Raw genomic sequence first — 17,616 nt, 5'->3', positions numbered from 1 at the left:
TATGGGGCACAATTCTGAACATAAAGGAATCCTTTGCTATGATCCTTTGGTCTGTCGTATTAGAATCTCTCGTAATGTAGTCTTTCTTGAGAGTGTGTCCTTTTTTGAACATATTGTAAAATCCCCAGCTCCTTCCATTTCCTTGTTGCACAGTTTTGACTCTATAGGTACCTCAGATATACCATTGCCACCTCCGCAACAACTTCAAACCTTCTTCAAAAAGCAACGGCCTTCTTCAGTATCAATGCCCCCCTCTACTCCACCACCAGTTGCTGATCCAGTCACCCCAACTGCCTTAGTAAGTGCACCTGATCTTCCCCTTGAACCCACTACACCTACTTTACACCGTTCCTCTAGAATTTCTCACCCACCTAACCGTTATAGTTTTTCACCAGACCATAGCTCCTTTTCTGCTGTTTTATCTACCACAAACATTCCCAAATCTTACCAGCAGGCTATAGAAGAACCACACTGGAAAGATGCCATGGATTTTGAGATTCAAGCCCTTCTTGAGAATGACACCTAGTACTTGGTCAAAGCTCCACCAGATACATCTCTCATAGGAAGTCGATGGGTCTATTCTATGAAACTAGAATCTAATGGAAGCCTAGACAAATACAAGGCTAGGTTGGTTACACATGACTTTAAACAGGAATATGGGATAGACTATGAGGAGACCTTTGCTCTGGTAGCTAAAATGACCGTTGTACGACTTCTAATGGTTGTATCTGCAACCAAATAGTGGGCAATCCATTAGATGGATGTCAAGATCTCCATGGGGAGTTAAAGGAGACAGTCTATATGAAGCCCCCTCCTGGATATTGTACAGACCCACAACTTGTTTGTCGTCTAAAGAAGTCACTTTATCCAAAGTTCTTCTGAATATTCTTTATTCACCTTAAGGTGAAAGCAAGGAGTAACGATGTTACTTCTTTATGTCAATAATATACTCATTATAGGGGATGATATAGAAGGAATTGATAAGCTACAATAGTTACTCAGTGAGTCCTTTAAGATGAAAAACTTGGGGCCTCTAACATATTTCCTAGGGCTTGAAGTGAGTAGAAACTCTCGGGGCTATTTTGTTAACCAACAAAAGTATGCGGTTGATCTCATTAAACTAGCAAATCTTAGTGATTCCATGATTGTGGACACCACACTAGAACTGAATTTGAAACTCAACAAAGATGATGGTTCTCTTCTTGAAGACCCTACCCTTTATCTTCAACTAGTGGGCAGTTTAATCTATCTCACCATGACTCGACCAGAAATATCGTATGCAGTTTAGCTAGTGAGCCAGTTTGTGTCTTTTCTAAGACAACCTAATTTACCTGCAGTTCGTCGGATCATTAGATATGTGCGAGGCACCCTGTCACACAGGATATTTTTCTCCTCCCCATCCCCTAGTTACCCTTATAGCTTATGCGGATGTTGATTGGACAAGGTTCAAACTATCGATATGCTATTACGTATCGGCAATATCGTATCAGTACTTAGAAACACACGAAACACTTTGTTTTTAGTTTTTTTTCAAATCTTGGTTTTTTGGGAAGCTAAAAATAGGGCTTTTTTATTAAAAAAAGGTGGGGTTCCCGAAACACCTGGTGTACCTTTTTCAAAAGATACGATATGATACACCTGATACGGGGCGTATCGTATCGATACTTTGAACCTTGGGGTTGGATGCCCCAACACCCGACGATCCACTACTGGCTGGTGTGTATTCTTAGGCAACTCTCTTATCTCGTGGAAGTGCAAGAAACAACCTGTTGTATCCAAATCTTCCACTGAAGCTAAATACAGGGCTGTCTTCCATGTGTAGTGAGATCATATGGCTTTGGGCTCTTCTACTTGAAATACTTAATGAACTATCACCGTCTATAGAGGTGTAAATCAAGTCGTGCCGCCCGCGGCCTGACACGACGGCATGCGTGTCCTACCAGGCCCGACACAATTGTGTGGGCCGTGTTGGACCTGGAGTTTTAGGTCTGCGGGCCGGGCCGGCACAACACAACCGAGCAGGCCATGCCGCAACTGCCGCCTGCGGCCCTGCATGCCGGCACGGCCCATATATATTATTTATATATATAATGTATAATATATTATATAAATTATAATTATATAATAATATAGTATATAATATATTAATAAAATAAACAATTGTTTTCAATTTTATTATACTAATTTATTTAATTATTGTATATATAAGCAATTGTATACATCAAAATTCATATAAATTTAAAATTTTAAGTTTTTTTTCAATTTTTATAAGTAAATAGCTTTAGCTCGATCCATGGCCTCACTTGGCCCACGGGCCAGCCCGGCCCATGGCATAGCATGGGTCGCATGGGCTTGGGTCGTGGACCGTGCCGCGCCCCCCCCAGTTACCCCAAGGGAGGGCGGCACAGCCCAAAACAGCCTGTGGGCCAACATGACACGGCCCACACTACACGAGCCGCCTGCACAGCCCGTTTTACACCTCTAACCGTATGTTCCTCTCTATTTAATTGATGCTGATCCTGATCCATTAGAGGTGTGTTACTTGGAGTTCTTTGTTGGTTTGAAGTGGTCTCAAGCCTAAAGGTGAACTTGGGCAAGAGCGTGATCGTTTCAGCAGTTGAATGGTCACAAATGCTGAATGTAATATCATATCGGATCGGATTCGGATGGCAGAAGTAGAATCCGATTAAAAATCGAATCGAACTCGAAATCACCCCCATCCGATCCGATAAAAATCCGAGTTCGATATATTTATAAATATAAATATATTTTATATATTTTATATTATATACTTTTATACATTAATAGAATAGATAAAATTTCTTAGAGGTAAATGAGGAAATCTGTTCCTCGAACCCCCAGTCGGCCAGCCCTAAAATCCTAAACCCTCACTCGACACTTCAACAGTCGACATTTTGTTCTCACTTCTCCTCTCTTGTTGTCACCTAACTCACCTTGCCATTTGCCAAGTTGTTGTCGTTCTCTCCTCTCTCAACTCTCACTCTCTACAACAACCAAGTCATCGTCGCCGTTCTTTTCTCACCGTCGTCATTCTTTTCTCGCCTAGGTTTTCTTCTTGACCATAGAGATCTCATGTACCGTTTTCTTCTTTACCATAGGCTTTCATTTGTTCTGAATAAATTATAGATTATTTCAGAATTTTTGAAATAAAAACTTAAATTTTACAGATTACAAAATTGTTTCAAAACTTTTGAGTAAAAATTACTGATTATAGATTTTGTTTTAATGATATTACATTCAGCAATTATGACCATTCAACTGCTGAAATAGGTAGCTTCAGTTGGAGTCGGATTAAAATCCGAAATCCAAAAAATCTGATCGGATTCGAACTCAGATTCCCTGCACATAATCCAATTGGATTTCGGATCAGAGTCGGATGCAGCCAACAGCATGTCAAATCGAACTCAGATTTAGATGAATCCAACCCAATGACAGGCCTAGTGCTGAGTCTTGGCTTGCAGAGTGGATATCCTCCCTGTAAAGTATTTGGGTCTCCCTCTGGGGGCAAAGTGTACATCTGCTGCTTTGTGGGACCCTGTGATTGAAAGGTTGGAGTGGAAACTCTCTTCTTGGAAGGTTAAATATTTCATTATTTCTCAGTGGGAGGTAGGGTGACACTTGTAAAGAGCACTCTGTCTAACCTTCCCACTTATTTCCTTTCCCTCTTCCCGATTCCAACTAAAATTGCCAAAAAGCTAGAGCGCCTACAAAGAGGTGAGAAGAAGAAAAGAAAGTCCGTCTCATTAAGTGGGAGCAAGTCTGTCTAAGTTTGGGGTATTTAGGGGGGTTTGGTGCTCTCAAGATTCCCTTCCAAATTGGGGCTGTTCTATTTGGAAAGGAATCATAAAATGCTTCCCTTATTTTCTGAAGGGGTGGGGTTTAAATTAGGCAAAGGTGACAGGTTAAAGCTCTGGAGAGATCCTTGGTGTATGGACAGTACCCTGGCTGAGGTCCTTCCTCTCCCTCTTCCAGTGTGCTTCTTACCAAGATGTCTCAGTCGCTGACTCTTATCTGTTCTGAAAATTCAGTAGGTTCAGAAGAAATTTTTTTGATTGGGAGATTGCTGAAGTGTTGGAGTTGCTGAACCTGTTACAGAGGATGAGTGGTGTTGGAAGTAGAATGGTGATGGGTGTTTCTCAGTGAGATCTTTGGCTTCAAAACCGAACAGTTCAGGTCTGTCAGATTTTCCTAGCAAGCAAATTTGGAATCCTACCCCTCCCTCAAAAGTGAACTTTCTGATTTGGGCTATGTCTCTGGATAAGTGCCTCACTAGAACAAATCTGGAGAGAAGGGGACTGCATTTCTTGGATCTGTCTTGTGGCCTTTGTGGCCTGGTGCCTAAAACAACTGACCTCCTGAGCTTACACTGTTCTATCACCTCTAAGGTGTGGGATCATTTTCTCAATGCAGTTGGGATCAGTTGGGTTATGCTAAGCTCAGTCAAAGACTTAATGTGCTGCTGTAATGTCCAAGGCCTAAAGAAAAAAGGAAAGATTATCTGGAAGTCTGTGCCTGCAGATGTACTTCTGGACTTAAAGGAACAATAAAATCTTCTGTAACAAAGTGAAGAGTTAAAATTTAATCCTTTCTGCTATTAGCAGACTGATATCTTGGGGTTCTGTAAAATCTGAGTTCAAAAACCAGAATGTATCTGAGTTGTTAAGAACCCTTAAGATCTTGTAATCTGTTCTGCTCTCCTGGCCAATCTCAGTGAGGCTAGGGAGTTGTACTATTTGCCTGTTGGCTTCTAATAAAATTCATCTTACCTTTCAAAAAAACAAAAATCTGGGAAGACAAGTGGGTTTCAGGCTTGGGAAATTTCCAAATATCCAATCAAAATCAGGGGAATTGTCCTCTATCCAGAATGCAAGATCTGATATCCCAACATCCTCGGGGGTGTATTGATAAAAAAATCCTCGGAGGTGGAACATGGAGGTCATTCAGGTATGGTTTAGTAACCAAGAAGCAAAAGCCATACAAGGTATCCCCATTAGTTGGGGAGATCATCAGGGCACCATATTCTGGAATTTTCATAACTCAGAAGAATGTACAGTGAAGACGGCCTACCCTGTTGCAAAGGAAATGCTAGATGAGGAAAATCAAAACTCCAGTCACATGCCTCTGTTCTCAAAGACCCACTGGAAGGGTATATGGAGTCCAAGTATCCCACCTAAAGTTAAGAATCTGCTTTGGAGAATCAGCCATGGGACGACGCCAGTGAGAACAGAATTGAAGAGGAAGAAAATCCTATCAGATGATCTCTGCCCCAGATGCAGAAAGGAAGAAGAAACCATCAAACTCTTATTCCTCCATTTTGATTTCAGCAGGGCAGTGTGATTCGGGTCAACTCTAAGTGCAATACCAAATCAGTGAGACTCCCTCACATCATGGCTAGAACAATGGATCGCGTCAGATGGCAATGAAATTCGGAAGCAGGCAGAGGATTGTTACTGCGACTTGTTGGAACATTTGGACATCCCAAAACAAGTTAGCCTTCTCCACTGAACCAGTCCCTGCAACAAGTCCTATGCAAAATCAGGAGGGAGCTCAATTGGTGGAATCAAGTCTCAGAAGCTCAACCAATCAATTTGACTGTCCATAGACCTCCCCAGAGATGAATCCGTCCACCACAGGAATGGTTAAAGCTAAACACCGATGCAGCCTTCCTATCTCTCTTAAAGCTGGTTAGGAGCCATCATAAGGTCATCTACAGGGGAAGCAGTGGGGGCCTACAGGGTTCAGACCTGGTGTTTGTCAGCTCGCATAGCAGAGACCCTTGCTGTTAGAATGGGTATGCAACTCGCCATGCAACTGGGCATCCAAAAGGTAATAGCTGATGCGATGAATGTAGTCCAAGACATTCAGCATGCAGAGTCTCTCCCAGTGTCTCCGCAAGGTCATCTCATTAAAGACATTACTTCTTTGGCATCAAGTTTCGTGGACATTAGCTACTGTCACTGCTCAAGAACAGCAAATTCAGCAGCTCATAGTGTTGCTAAAAGGGCTTTGCACATGCCCCTGGGTTTCCTTCCATATGTAGAATCTCAAAGCTGGTTCTCTGCTCTCATCAGCGTGACTTGTCTGTATCAGATCAAGTTTGATGCTTTGAATGAAAATCATTTACTTTCACCCAAAAAAAAAAGTTAGAGTTAGAGTTTAAAGCCAACCTAGGAGCAGAATCACTGTTAGATTGCATTTTTAGGAAGCATGAGTCACAGTTCTACAAATGCTCCAATCCTTGGAGCTTTTCAAACTAGATATAAACCAATACTTTCCTGTTCCCACACCAACTCCACAAAGCTGGACACTTGATTGTTAAATTACACTTGAGGCCTATCACCTTGGTTACTATTTTCAATAGCATACATATACCGAAAGGTCTAGCCCCAATACAAAAGTCAAATTGTGGTTCAAAGTGTTGGGGTAATCTCCAAAGTAACTTCAAGTTCCTAGACAAACTTAAGACAACTCCAGAGAAATTGTGTGCAATAAAAAGGTGCTGAATATGAATAATAGGAAGGGACTTCTTCAAAGAACCATCATGCTTCCACAATTTAAACACATTAAAAGTAATCAGTACCTATAAAGGTTGATTAGAAGAAAGTTGCAAGGTCTCGGAACAGTAGCAAGATTCTGACAAGGGAACCGAACATTGAAAAGGAAGGTTCTTGCAGCTGGTTCTTCAATTTGAAAAGCATGTGCAACCAAAAAGAGAGGCTGGTACCTCACTATACCATGAGGACCCACCTAAGGATTGAAAAACTCTTCCGGGCCAGCAGGCTGTTGCTATGTAATTTTAATGGTAGAGGTTGATTCCCAAAACACACTGATTTAACATATCATTCAAACTAAAACTAAGGCAGCTTGTGATTCAGTAATCATAAAAGAAAATATTGATATAATTATATTTTTACAACACATGAAAATCAATTAGAAGAATCTAGTTTGACATGAAAATATCAACAAACTGGTAATTTAGCATGGGAAAGATTACCTGTACAGTTGATGTATTCTCAAAGAAGTTGCAGAATAGTGGCTCCATGCTGAAGATATCATCTGGAATCCATTTATCACCCATTTTTGGAAATGTATTATAAGCATGGCCCTGGTAATTGGTCATTAGATCAACTGTTACACCAGATGCTTCCAAGTACTTTTGAGAATAACCTAAATATCTATACTATATATAAAAGTGTGGATGCAGAATGAAAGTTTTTCTGGACTAAAATTATCCTCTATTTCTTTGTCTAAGAAAGGGTATAAAAGTCATTTCATTATAGTTTTAATGCCAGCTTTAATGGCTACTAAAATGCTCATATTTATGTATTTAGTCCATCTCTAAATGTAAGGGTTGAAAATGTAACTTCAATTATTACTTTCCACCTCATTTAATCCCCTCTCATTAACTCTTATACTTAAGGCATTAACTCCCATTTTCTCTTATTAAATCATATATTTAAGTTATTTTTTACTAATAAATGCTACTAATTAGATCTATGTCAATATTTTTAACAATGTAAACCTATATATTTTAAAGTTGACTCAAAAACAAAACCATTCTCTATCCAAGAGGTGGCTAAGCAATTCAACTATCCAAATCAAATTGATTAACCTATGAAATCATAGTTAGATAATCAAAATTTTAAAATAGAAATAAATATAGAAAATTGCAAAAATGGAGAAAAACTTAGACACATTTATGATATTTTTATTAATCAAATTAAAAAAGTGTAATAAACAAGAATTATTTTTATTGATGATGAAAAATGATATACATAATTTAGAACTGACCAATAATGAAATCATTTTATTGTTTGGCAAAGATCAATTGTTCAACTTTTGGGTCAAATGTGTTATCCTTTAATGTCATATATAAATAATTAAAATTAACAAAATATAAAAATACATAAATTTTGCAAAAAAGAAAAACATTCAAACACATGTATAATATCATATATTTATCATATTAAAAAAAATGTGGCATATCAGAATTATACTTTACACACAGAAATACGAAAAAAAATATAAAAAAGTTGAACACATTTATAATTCTATATTTACACTGCTATTAAAAATATAAATAAGATTGTGGAACTTTCTTTTGATTAAAATACTCATTTTTTAATTTAGTCCATATTTAATTGTGAGGTTTAAATTGTAAATTGAACTACTACTTTTCACCCCCATTCAATTCCCTCTATTTAAATCTTACATTTTTTGATAAATGAACAAAAAAATACACCAAAAAATAAACCATTACAAAAAAAGAGTCTACCCAAGCAATTATGCCTATCAATGATGCTTAAAACTTCACAACTCGATCCAATTATCACATATTTGGATAAGGTGTTTATGTAATTGGATTTGGATTTGGCAATCTACATCCGGTTAATAATTAAAAATAAAAAATGCATAAAGTTTATAGAAAATTTTGTATACATTATTACTATCATTATCATCATCTAGAATTGCCACCCACGTGCAAAGCACGTGCACACTTACTAGACCACTAGAAATGAGCAGAAGATGAGAAGGAAAGTAAGAATAAAAGCTTTCATACCGCATCATTGCCTGCAACAAATGCTCCTGAAATGGCAGTAATACCAACAAGGACACTTAGAGGAAGAGCCAACTTCCGAATTTTGGCTGCTCCATGAACCCAAGCTAGGGAACCAGTAGGTGGATCAGGCATGACAACAGAAAGACCGGTCCACAAAAGGCCACAATATATGGCAAATGCCGATGTCAAATGAGCTGCAAGACGGTAAGGACTTACTCTAGGCTGAACATATTCAGATACAGGCTCCTACAACAAAAGAGAAAATTATTTGCACAATTTTAAAACTAACAGACTACAACAAATCTACACAGAATGGTTAAGTTTTTCCTACCTCTAAACCACTTTTTACCATCCACCAGCCAACAAAACCTTGTCCAGCACCAAGTGTAAAAAGTGCAGAGAGTCTCAATCCAAGTCTGAATGTAATCCATCCCTTACGAAGAAAATAAGTTAATGGAAGGGCAAACATGACACCCAGTCCCCTTCCCCACATCCGGTGAACATATTCCATCCAATAAATGAATTTGAAATCATCAACACTCATCCCTTTGTTAACACTGCAAATTATCAAAAGATAAGAAAAATGAGAATACGAGATTAGTAGAGGTTTTACACATTACTCCAACAATAATAGAAAGGGTTAATTACTTAAGTATACTCTGTGGTTTCACCAAACTACTTAAATATACCCTGTGGTTTCCAAAACTACTTCAGTATGGGGCGGCCCCACTTGACACAAATAAGCTCTCCATTTGTGAAATGTTGTGAGCCGTTTGCACTGAGTCTAATATTTTACTAATGTTCCAATTTTGTTCCCATTATCTTGTTTCTTTGAGCCATTTGGTAGAGGTTACTGTGAATCGTAACCTCAGTGATCCCAGTCGCCTGAGAGCTCATATACAAGAAGATCCAGACCAACCCCAAGTCCCAAACATCAGCCCAGGCAATTAAAATCTTCCTCCACCATGTTTTTTTGCAGACCTTCTTGGACCCAATATACCGGTAGTAATAGTGGTGGATCTTTTGACCACTTGCACGGATTTTTCTCACAACAGCTGATCCATATCTTACCCCTATCACAAAGAAAGCTAATCTCCTCCATGAGTCCACCATTAATGAACCAGTTCATGGGTATGTCAGACAACATGCAACAATATCACATCAAAACCAAATGGCCTACCTTCAAATTAAACCCAAATACATGGAAATAACCCATACACGATAGAAGGTGAGCCAAAATAACCATAAACAATAACAGGAGAAATTACCACTCACTGTTAGCTAGTTTCAGGGAAAGCAAAGTCCACCATCAATGCTGCTCAGACTGCCAATAACATCCAAATCAGAAACTAATAACATCCAAAAATAACTAACCATAAAAAGAACTCTGAGTCTGAAATTGGGGGAAAAAAAAAGAAAAACAGAGAAAAATGCCCGCCACCAAGATCGCCACAAACACTATTTTATCTACCCAGAACACTATTGTCTTCTGGTGGAGAGCAAGCAATAGAAGACTGGATTTATGATCAGAGATCAAGCAAGAGAAGAAAGGTAGGAAGAGGAAGCAAAAAAGACTGGATTCAATAGCACTGCGAAAGCAGAATCTGAGTGAGGGATGAGAAGAATATGGTTGGAGAGACATATCCTGTGTCTCCTTATTCCTGAACCCTGGGAGGGCTCATGGAGGAACCCCATAAGGAGAACCGAAGCTAGAGTAGGGGTTAAACATCAGAAATTTCAGGGACTATGACTGAGGTCATATTTTGAAATTTTAATGAACAATCAAGGGCATTTTTGTCCTTTTATTTCTTTTCTGTCAATCTTAATGTTAAATTCTTTAACATGGCATATTTAAGTAGTTTTGAAAACCACGAAGTATATTTAAGTAGTTTAGTGAAACCACAGGGCATATTTAAGTAACTAACCCTAATAGAAATTTAATTTTCATGTATACACAAATGCAGATAAACCATTAGCATATGGGAGATGGAAAACATTAATGAGGCACCTGAGAATCAAATACAAACTATCAACAAATAATTGCCACTGCCAAGAAAGAATACAAACTAAATATGCTCCGAAAAAATAATCATAGTTTGATATGCTTAAAATAGTATATACTCTTACTAACCACTGCCAAGAAAGACATAGAGACCAAATAATTGCCAGTTTAGAGCAAGGAGAAATATCAAACCACAAAAGTCAAGAGGCTTTGACAATACAATTGTCATTTGCACTAAAAAATGACATACTGTGGGTTGCACTAACCGCTTGTATTCAGGAGACTGCTTGTATTTCTCAAATTCAACCAACCATTCTTCCTCTGATAGAGGAGGAAGTCTCCCAGTAAATTTCCAGTCGGTCATGGATAGACCAGATCTTGTAAGTCGTGTAATACCACCAAGTAACACCATACTGAAAACCCATGCAGCAGAACCGAAAAGCCATATTCCGACCATTTTTTGAGCACGAGGTCCTGCAGTAACTAGCATTTTCAACCCCTCATTTGATGGTCCAATAGATACAGTAGTGCACATATTCCTTGAAGATGGACAAGAAAACCCCTGAAATATCAATAACAGATTGTGTTTTTCAGTTTTTCCTCATTTTCCCAGAACAACACTAAAATGTTAAAATCATAGAAACCCATTGAAGATGGCACCAAAACTCAATACAAAAGCATAAAGACTAAGCGGTTCAAGCAAGTAAATAAAATTTAAGAACTTTAAAATGAGGGAAAAAGAAGAGGACTGTACAGTCACTCACTGTATTGGGAATTTTTCCCATTTTTACTTCAGCAATATAATATGCTTTACCATTTCTCAAAAAAACATAAAACAAAAAACAGAGTTATAGGCCATTATTCTTCACTTTCCCTTTTCTTTTAAGCTCTTTCTTGGGAGGGATGGTCTTGATCATATCAAAGGGTTGGGCATATGGTATGCATGGACAAAGATACAGTGTACACGGACCTATGCCGGTGATCTTCAACTCATGACTGTTGCTAAAAGCTGTAGCAGTGTTCAATACTGTTGCTAAAAGTTCAATACTGTTGGCATAGGTCAAAAACCATTATTTTTAGTGGTCATAGGTTGTCCTGATAGCTTGAACTGCCAACACATATCCAATGACACCAGTAGTCCAAACTTGTTAGAACTATGGATGTTTCCCAAAAAATTGGAAAACCTTGAAAATTATATAAGTTTTTTATTGTCTTAAATGATTCTCATTGTATTGTAGGAAAGAACTATAAGATGGATCCATCAATGCTCTATTAAACTCATTGGTCTAAAAATAATCTATGTTAACAAGTGATATTTTCTTAATTTTTTATAAAAAAATTGAAAATTGAAAATTAAAAAATAATTTATTTTATATATTCTAAATGATTTTCATGGTATGGAATGATTACCAATGATATATCAAATTCATTGATCCAACAACAATTTAATATGTCTTGTAGTGAATTTTTCGTATATTGTAAAGCTCAAACCTTGTTTGATGTACTATTAGTAAAGTTATTGTATGATAGCTACATGTTCCAGATTCTCGGTATTGTTGGTTGTAATGTATCTCTTCAATCTTCATTAAACTATAAGTGTGCATTTCTTATGTGTTTATGCTTTATTCATAGTTATTTCAAATTTAGATTTATTGTTATTAATGTATTTTTGGATTTGTAAGAGTTTCCCCACTGTATCCAAGTGTATCCATGTCTTTCCACCGTATCCATGAATATCCAGTGTACCACAATACATATCTGTATCCAATCTTACCAATATGATACTTGATACAGATAGTTCGAATTTTGGTCTTGCTCCTCTATGGACAATTAATGCTGAAGAACAACAAATAATGACAAGAATGGAGGAAAAAAGGAGGAAGATAAATAAAACTAGAGGAATAATTTGAAAAAGGTAGAAGTGAAGCTTGATGGTGATAGCCAATGTCTAGAAAACTGGACTAGACCAGCCAATTGGATCAGTTAAACGTGACCCAATCCCCAGGTAGGTTCGGTCATACCCCTAAGCTATCACCAAAAACAGGGGTGGAGGCAAGCATATTGGTGGGGGGACATTGTCCCCCCCCCCCCAAACTTTTGTTAAAGCTATCATTTATACAGCTAGTAAGTGGAGACTGTAAAAAAGGTAGTAAAGTGGGTCCTTCCCCCCCCCCCAAAAAAAAAATTAAAAATTAAAAAAAAAATTAACCTGAAATGTTAAGGATCACTCTCTAATGCTCCTCCAACTCCACAAAAATTAAAAAAATAAATAAATAAATAAAATTGGTTACTTTTTCTTTTAAAAAATCTGTAATAGACCTAAACCTTCCCATCCCATCTTCTTGAAACCCTACCTCCTCTACTCCCTATTTCATGTTCTTGTTTAACTTGACCCCCCCTCCAAAAGAAAATTCCTGGCTCTGCCACTGCCAAAAAAACAGCTAAAACCATCCACCCATCCAGTCCAACCTGGGAACCAGTTAACCAATCCTATTTTTGTGCAACCATCCATTTTTCCCCTCAATGTTTTTAAAATTTAAATGCAAACTTCAAGAAGCCAAAATTTTGTGCTCACTCATCTGATTGGGGTGAACTTTATATTATTTTGAGTAACTTTTCAAGATCCACATGTTCCCAAGGGGCCAAAGGAACCTTTCCTCGTTATTTTTTTCCAAGAAATGCCTTTTTTGGCCTCAAATCTTATTTTTTAATATAAAAATTGAAACTAAAATAAAAAATACAGGTTACAGCAGAGCATAATTATGTATTTTGAATATATGTACATAATTAATATTATTATTTATACATTATATAATTGTGCATATTATATTAAAGATTATATACATTACATAATCATGGTTCGACCTCGTTTGAACCTCTGACCCACGAACCTCTCCCTTTTTTGGCTCGATGCCAAAAGCTCCAATTTGAGAATTTATTTTGATGATTCAATATGTGCCCCGTGGCACCCACCATGGCCCAAGATGTGACTTCATGTATTAACAGGTTGAGTGGAGTGGGTTTAGGTTGTGTTCCACCTATATAATTCCTATTTAGTCATTAACGGATTGGCAGACTAGATAGATGGGTTGAAGGTCAAGCTGCCTAATTGCCACCGGGCCCACCCCATTGGTGATTAAATCTGTTCACCATGCATGGCCACTGAACTTTATCAAAAAAAAAAAAAATGCATGATCACTGAACGGACATCTTTTTCAGATGGGGAAGAAACCAAAGAATGTAGACATAAAAAGACTATAAATATTATTGGTCACTCAGCAAAAAGACGTCAGGAAAAGTATGAAGCAAAAAGTATGAGGTGCTTAATTGGAACTACATCCTACACAAATTGCAGTACCACGAAAGGAGCCATAAGTATCAAGAGAAGCATGAAATTAGAAATTATTCAAACGCTGAATAATTTAAGTTTAACACCACTGACATATTGTGAAAGTTTTGTAAAGAAATAGAAAATAATTCATCAACATCAAGTAAGAACGATAAGAACAAGACGACTCCCAACAATTCCTTTACGAGAGCCATTGGCTAAAGACTGCCCAACTCTTTAGCCTCTATATTTGACATTTAGGTTCAACTTGTTTCATCATAAGGTAGGCATAAAAATTTTCAACCTGTAAACTTGCAATTAATTTTCTGCCTCTTTTGTGGCTGGAAGTGTTATTCCACCTATTCTACGTAGAAACAAGCGCGAACTTAGAAAAGGAACAGAGAAACTAAGATTACTATTATCTGCCGTGAATTGGATGAAGCTCTGAAAATTTTTCCTTTTCTAACTTAAGAGAGTGTAAAATTTCAACAAAATATAGATATAAAAAAAAAAAAAAGCACTATACCGAATTTATGCAAAATTTTGTGACTAAATAGTGGATATTAAAATAGTACGAAGTCAGAAGAGTTTTTCCTTTCTTTTAATACACGACTACACGAGAGATGGATGGATTAAAAGGAGTAAAAACGCAATGTGGTAGAGAAACGAAATCCATACCTTTGTTACGGATCTGAAGACATGGAAGTAGCTCCTCCCGCTAAACGAATAGCCGGAAGATTTGGAGAAGAATTTGGAGGAGACATGGGAGGATTCATTTGAAACTCTAGATGCGTCCTTAACGTGAGAGAAGAAATTTAGGGCTTTGTTTCTTCGGAGAATCGTAGTAACCAATCTGCCCTGAAACATCTCCTCCAACAATTGAATTCTCTCTCTCTCTCTTTCCAACTGAATTTTTAGTTTAGACAAAAGAGAGAACTGTTAAAGATGGGGGTTTGAAGTGCGCCGATCAGGCAAGAGAAGGGTTTTAGCCGGGTTTTGAGTATTTTGACCTGTGTTGTGAGTGATACACCCACCATTCACTATTATCGATACGTCCGCACATAGTAACAGAGAAAATGGTGGGCAATATCAATATACATCCGGATCGGGTAATACATATCCTAATTCCTTCCCGACCTGAAGGCTCAAGCATTAAGGATGGTGTGATCCTCATGAGAGAGAGAGAGATGACCTCCTGATTCCGAATCCCCAATGCGAACCTGGAAAACAGACGAACCAGACCAACCCATTCCTGGCAAGTTCCTGATTTGATGGTGTAACCATTTCGGTGGGAACGGTTTGATTGGGAAAACAGACGGTTTGATTGATAATCATGTTTTGAATTCCTAAATCCTGATTTTCATTAAAATGCACAATTATAAAACCGAAAAACGATACCGGGTTAGGGTCGAAATTCGTAAACCCGACTCTATAACTACATTTGTTATATTTATAACTAAAGGAGGACTGGAATGAAATTACAACATTGCTATTTGTTACATTAAGGAAGACAATAATTTCTTAATAAGAAATTTGCAATTATAAGTATTCAAGTCTTGAATACAATGATAGTTTAAAAGAGATTACCGTGTGCTCATTTTTTAAATATTGTTTCAACAAAGCATCTCATATAAAAGAATATGATCATACAATGATAGTTTTTAAGTTATATTTCATAGTTGTCCTTTGTTTCACATCGAGAACTCCCGGTTGACCCAGACAATAGGATCGTTTGGCCTGAGAACCATCCAAGCAACCAGTTTCATTTTACCCCAATCCCAGCCCCTGGACAAAAATTGTTGGATCGACCAATGACCCATTGACCCGAGCGGTCGACCTGTCGACACGTAGACTCGTTCAATGGTTTTTGACCTTTTTTTTTATTGGGAACCGTCTAGGCAACTGGTTCCATTTTATCCCAATCCCGGTCCCTGGCCAAAAACCGTTGAATTAATCAATGACCCATTGACCTAGGCGGTCGAACCTTCAACCGTTGAACCATTCAATCGTTTTGGTCATTTTTATTTTATTTTTTTTTTGTTGTCAAAATGGGGCCGTCTGTTCGAACTGGGCGATTGAACCATCGACCCAAAAACTGATGGTCATAACAGTTCCATTTTCGAGTCGTATGAGTCACACGCACAAATGACATAACACGTATGATATTACTTAATAGACGTCACACACTTAATTTTTGTTGTCAAAACGAGTTGTCCATTCAAACCGAATGGTCGAACCGCCATTTTTTTAATCAGGAACTGTTCAGGCAACCGGTTCCATTTTACCCTAATCCTTGTCCTTGGCCAAAAAACTGTTGAATCAGTCAATGACCCATTGACCCAAGCGGTCGAACCGTCAACCCAAAAACTAGTGGCCAAAACAGTTCCCTTTTTGTGTTGTATGAGTCAAACACTTGAATGGCGTAACACGTATGATGCTGCTTAATGGACCTCACGCACTCAATTTTTTCCTTGTAATCTTTGTTGTCAAAATAAATTGTTCGTTCAAACCAGACAGTTGAACCGTCGACCCGAAACCAGTGGCCAGAACGGTTTCATAATTTTTTACTTGTAATTTCTGTTGTCAGAACAGGTCATTCATTCGAACTGGAAAGTCGAACCATCAACCCAAAACCAGAGGTTATATATATATATATATTAAAGGGTTGCCATTTGGCGAAAGCGGAGACCACCCCTATCCCTTTAATAGATATATATAAGATGGCACGTCATGGCCTTGAGTTTCTCTATATCCCAACGAAAACTCTCAGCCCATCTTATTTTAGCCTTCATGAATCCATCTCATCACTCCCTAGTCCCTTCTTACTCTTTCATAATGACACCTCATCATACCTAGCCACCCCTCTTTCCTCAATGTTTATCCCTTTGGATATCTCTTCCTAAAATTATTCCTAAAATCCCTGTACCAAAATCGAATCTAATCTAACCAAGTGGCACAACTATCCCCTACTTTCTCTTAAATTACCTATAATTCCTATTTATCTCCTAAATTATCTCTAATTTAGTAAAGTTTCTCTCCTAAATTATCTTTAATTCCTATTTATCCTCTCCCCCACTTTTCATCTATATCTCATGGTTTTCAAAACTGGATCAGACCAGAAAAATTGAAAACCGTTCAGCCCCCGGGTCCGATTATATTATAAACCATTAATTCCTATAAAACCATTGAAAATGTATAAAACAGCTGACCTGGGCAGTCAAACCGCTAAACCGTTCGACCCAGGCAGTGGTTCACGGGTTACAAAATTTATTTTCAAGAATTAAAAAAAAATAAAAACAAAAAATACACTCATATCCCCAACTCCTAGCTCTTATGAGTTAGGGTTAGAACGAATGTTCATTTTCATTCTAACCCTTCCTTCCTCTCAGACCTCATACCCCAACAGCTCGACTGATGACCTATAGCAACCGATGGTGATTCATGGCGATTGACGATGATGGTGAGCTTCATCTACGACAGTTTTCATTTTGTAATCAACAATAAGAAGACAAGAACTTGCAACGACGACCGAGGGATTCTAATATGTTGTGGCAATAGTAATTGGCAGTTGATAGCAACAAGGAGACAATGACTCTACGGCAGTTTGTGCTCCTAGAGTTGCAGTGACAATCACCGGTGACCAAACTAAAGTCCATAGGCAGCGATTTTTGTGAACTTAACACCATCACACCATCATTACCGGCA

The 17,616-nt window shown here is 37.9% G+C and overlaps 1 protein-coding gene across 1 annotated transcript in view; it reads right to left on the bottom strand.

Annotated features, from left to right (window-relative positions):
• Positions 1 to 15,184, bottom strand: part of COX15 (cytochrome c oxidase 15) — a 35,320-nt gene extending 20,136 nt beyond the window's left edge. The window contains exons 1-5 of the mRNA XM_088966006.1: positions 14,590 to 15,184; positions 10,850 to 11,145; positions 8,913 to 9,138; positions 8,582 to 8,827; positions 7,016 to 7,126 (exon numbers count right to left, since the gene is read on the bottom strand). Of these exons, the coding sequence (XP_088822132.1) occupies positions 7,016 to 7,126; positions 8,582 to 8,827; positions 8,913 to 9,138; positions 10,850 to 11,145; positions 14,590 to 14,778 (1,068 nt within the window). The 5' untranslated portion in view covers positions 14,779 to 15,184. The remainder of the gene's footprint in view (positions 1 to 7,015; positions 7,127 to 8,581; positions 8,828 to 8,912; positions 9,139 to 10,849; positions 11,146 to 14,589) is intronic.
• Positions 15,185 to 17,616: the final 2,432 nt, after the last annotated feature.

This window comes from Nelumbo lutea, chromosome 1 (genome assembly GCF_056320005.1).
Source record: "Nelumbo lutea isolate HS-2025 chromosome 1, American lotus-T2T, whole genome shotgun sequence".
Taxonomy (NCBI): Eukaryota; Viridiplantae; Streptophyta; class Magnoliopsida; order Proteales; family Nelumbonaceae; genus Nelumbo; species Nelumbo lutea.
Note: the sequence above shows the minus strand (reverse complement) of the source record. Positions and strands in the feature narration are given on the sequence as shown.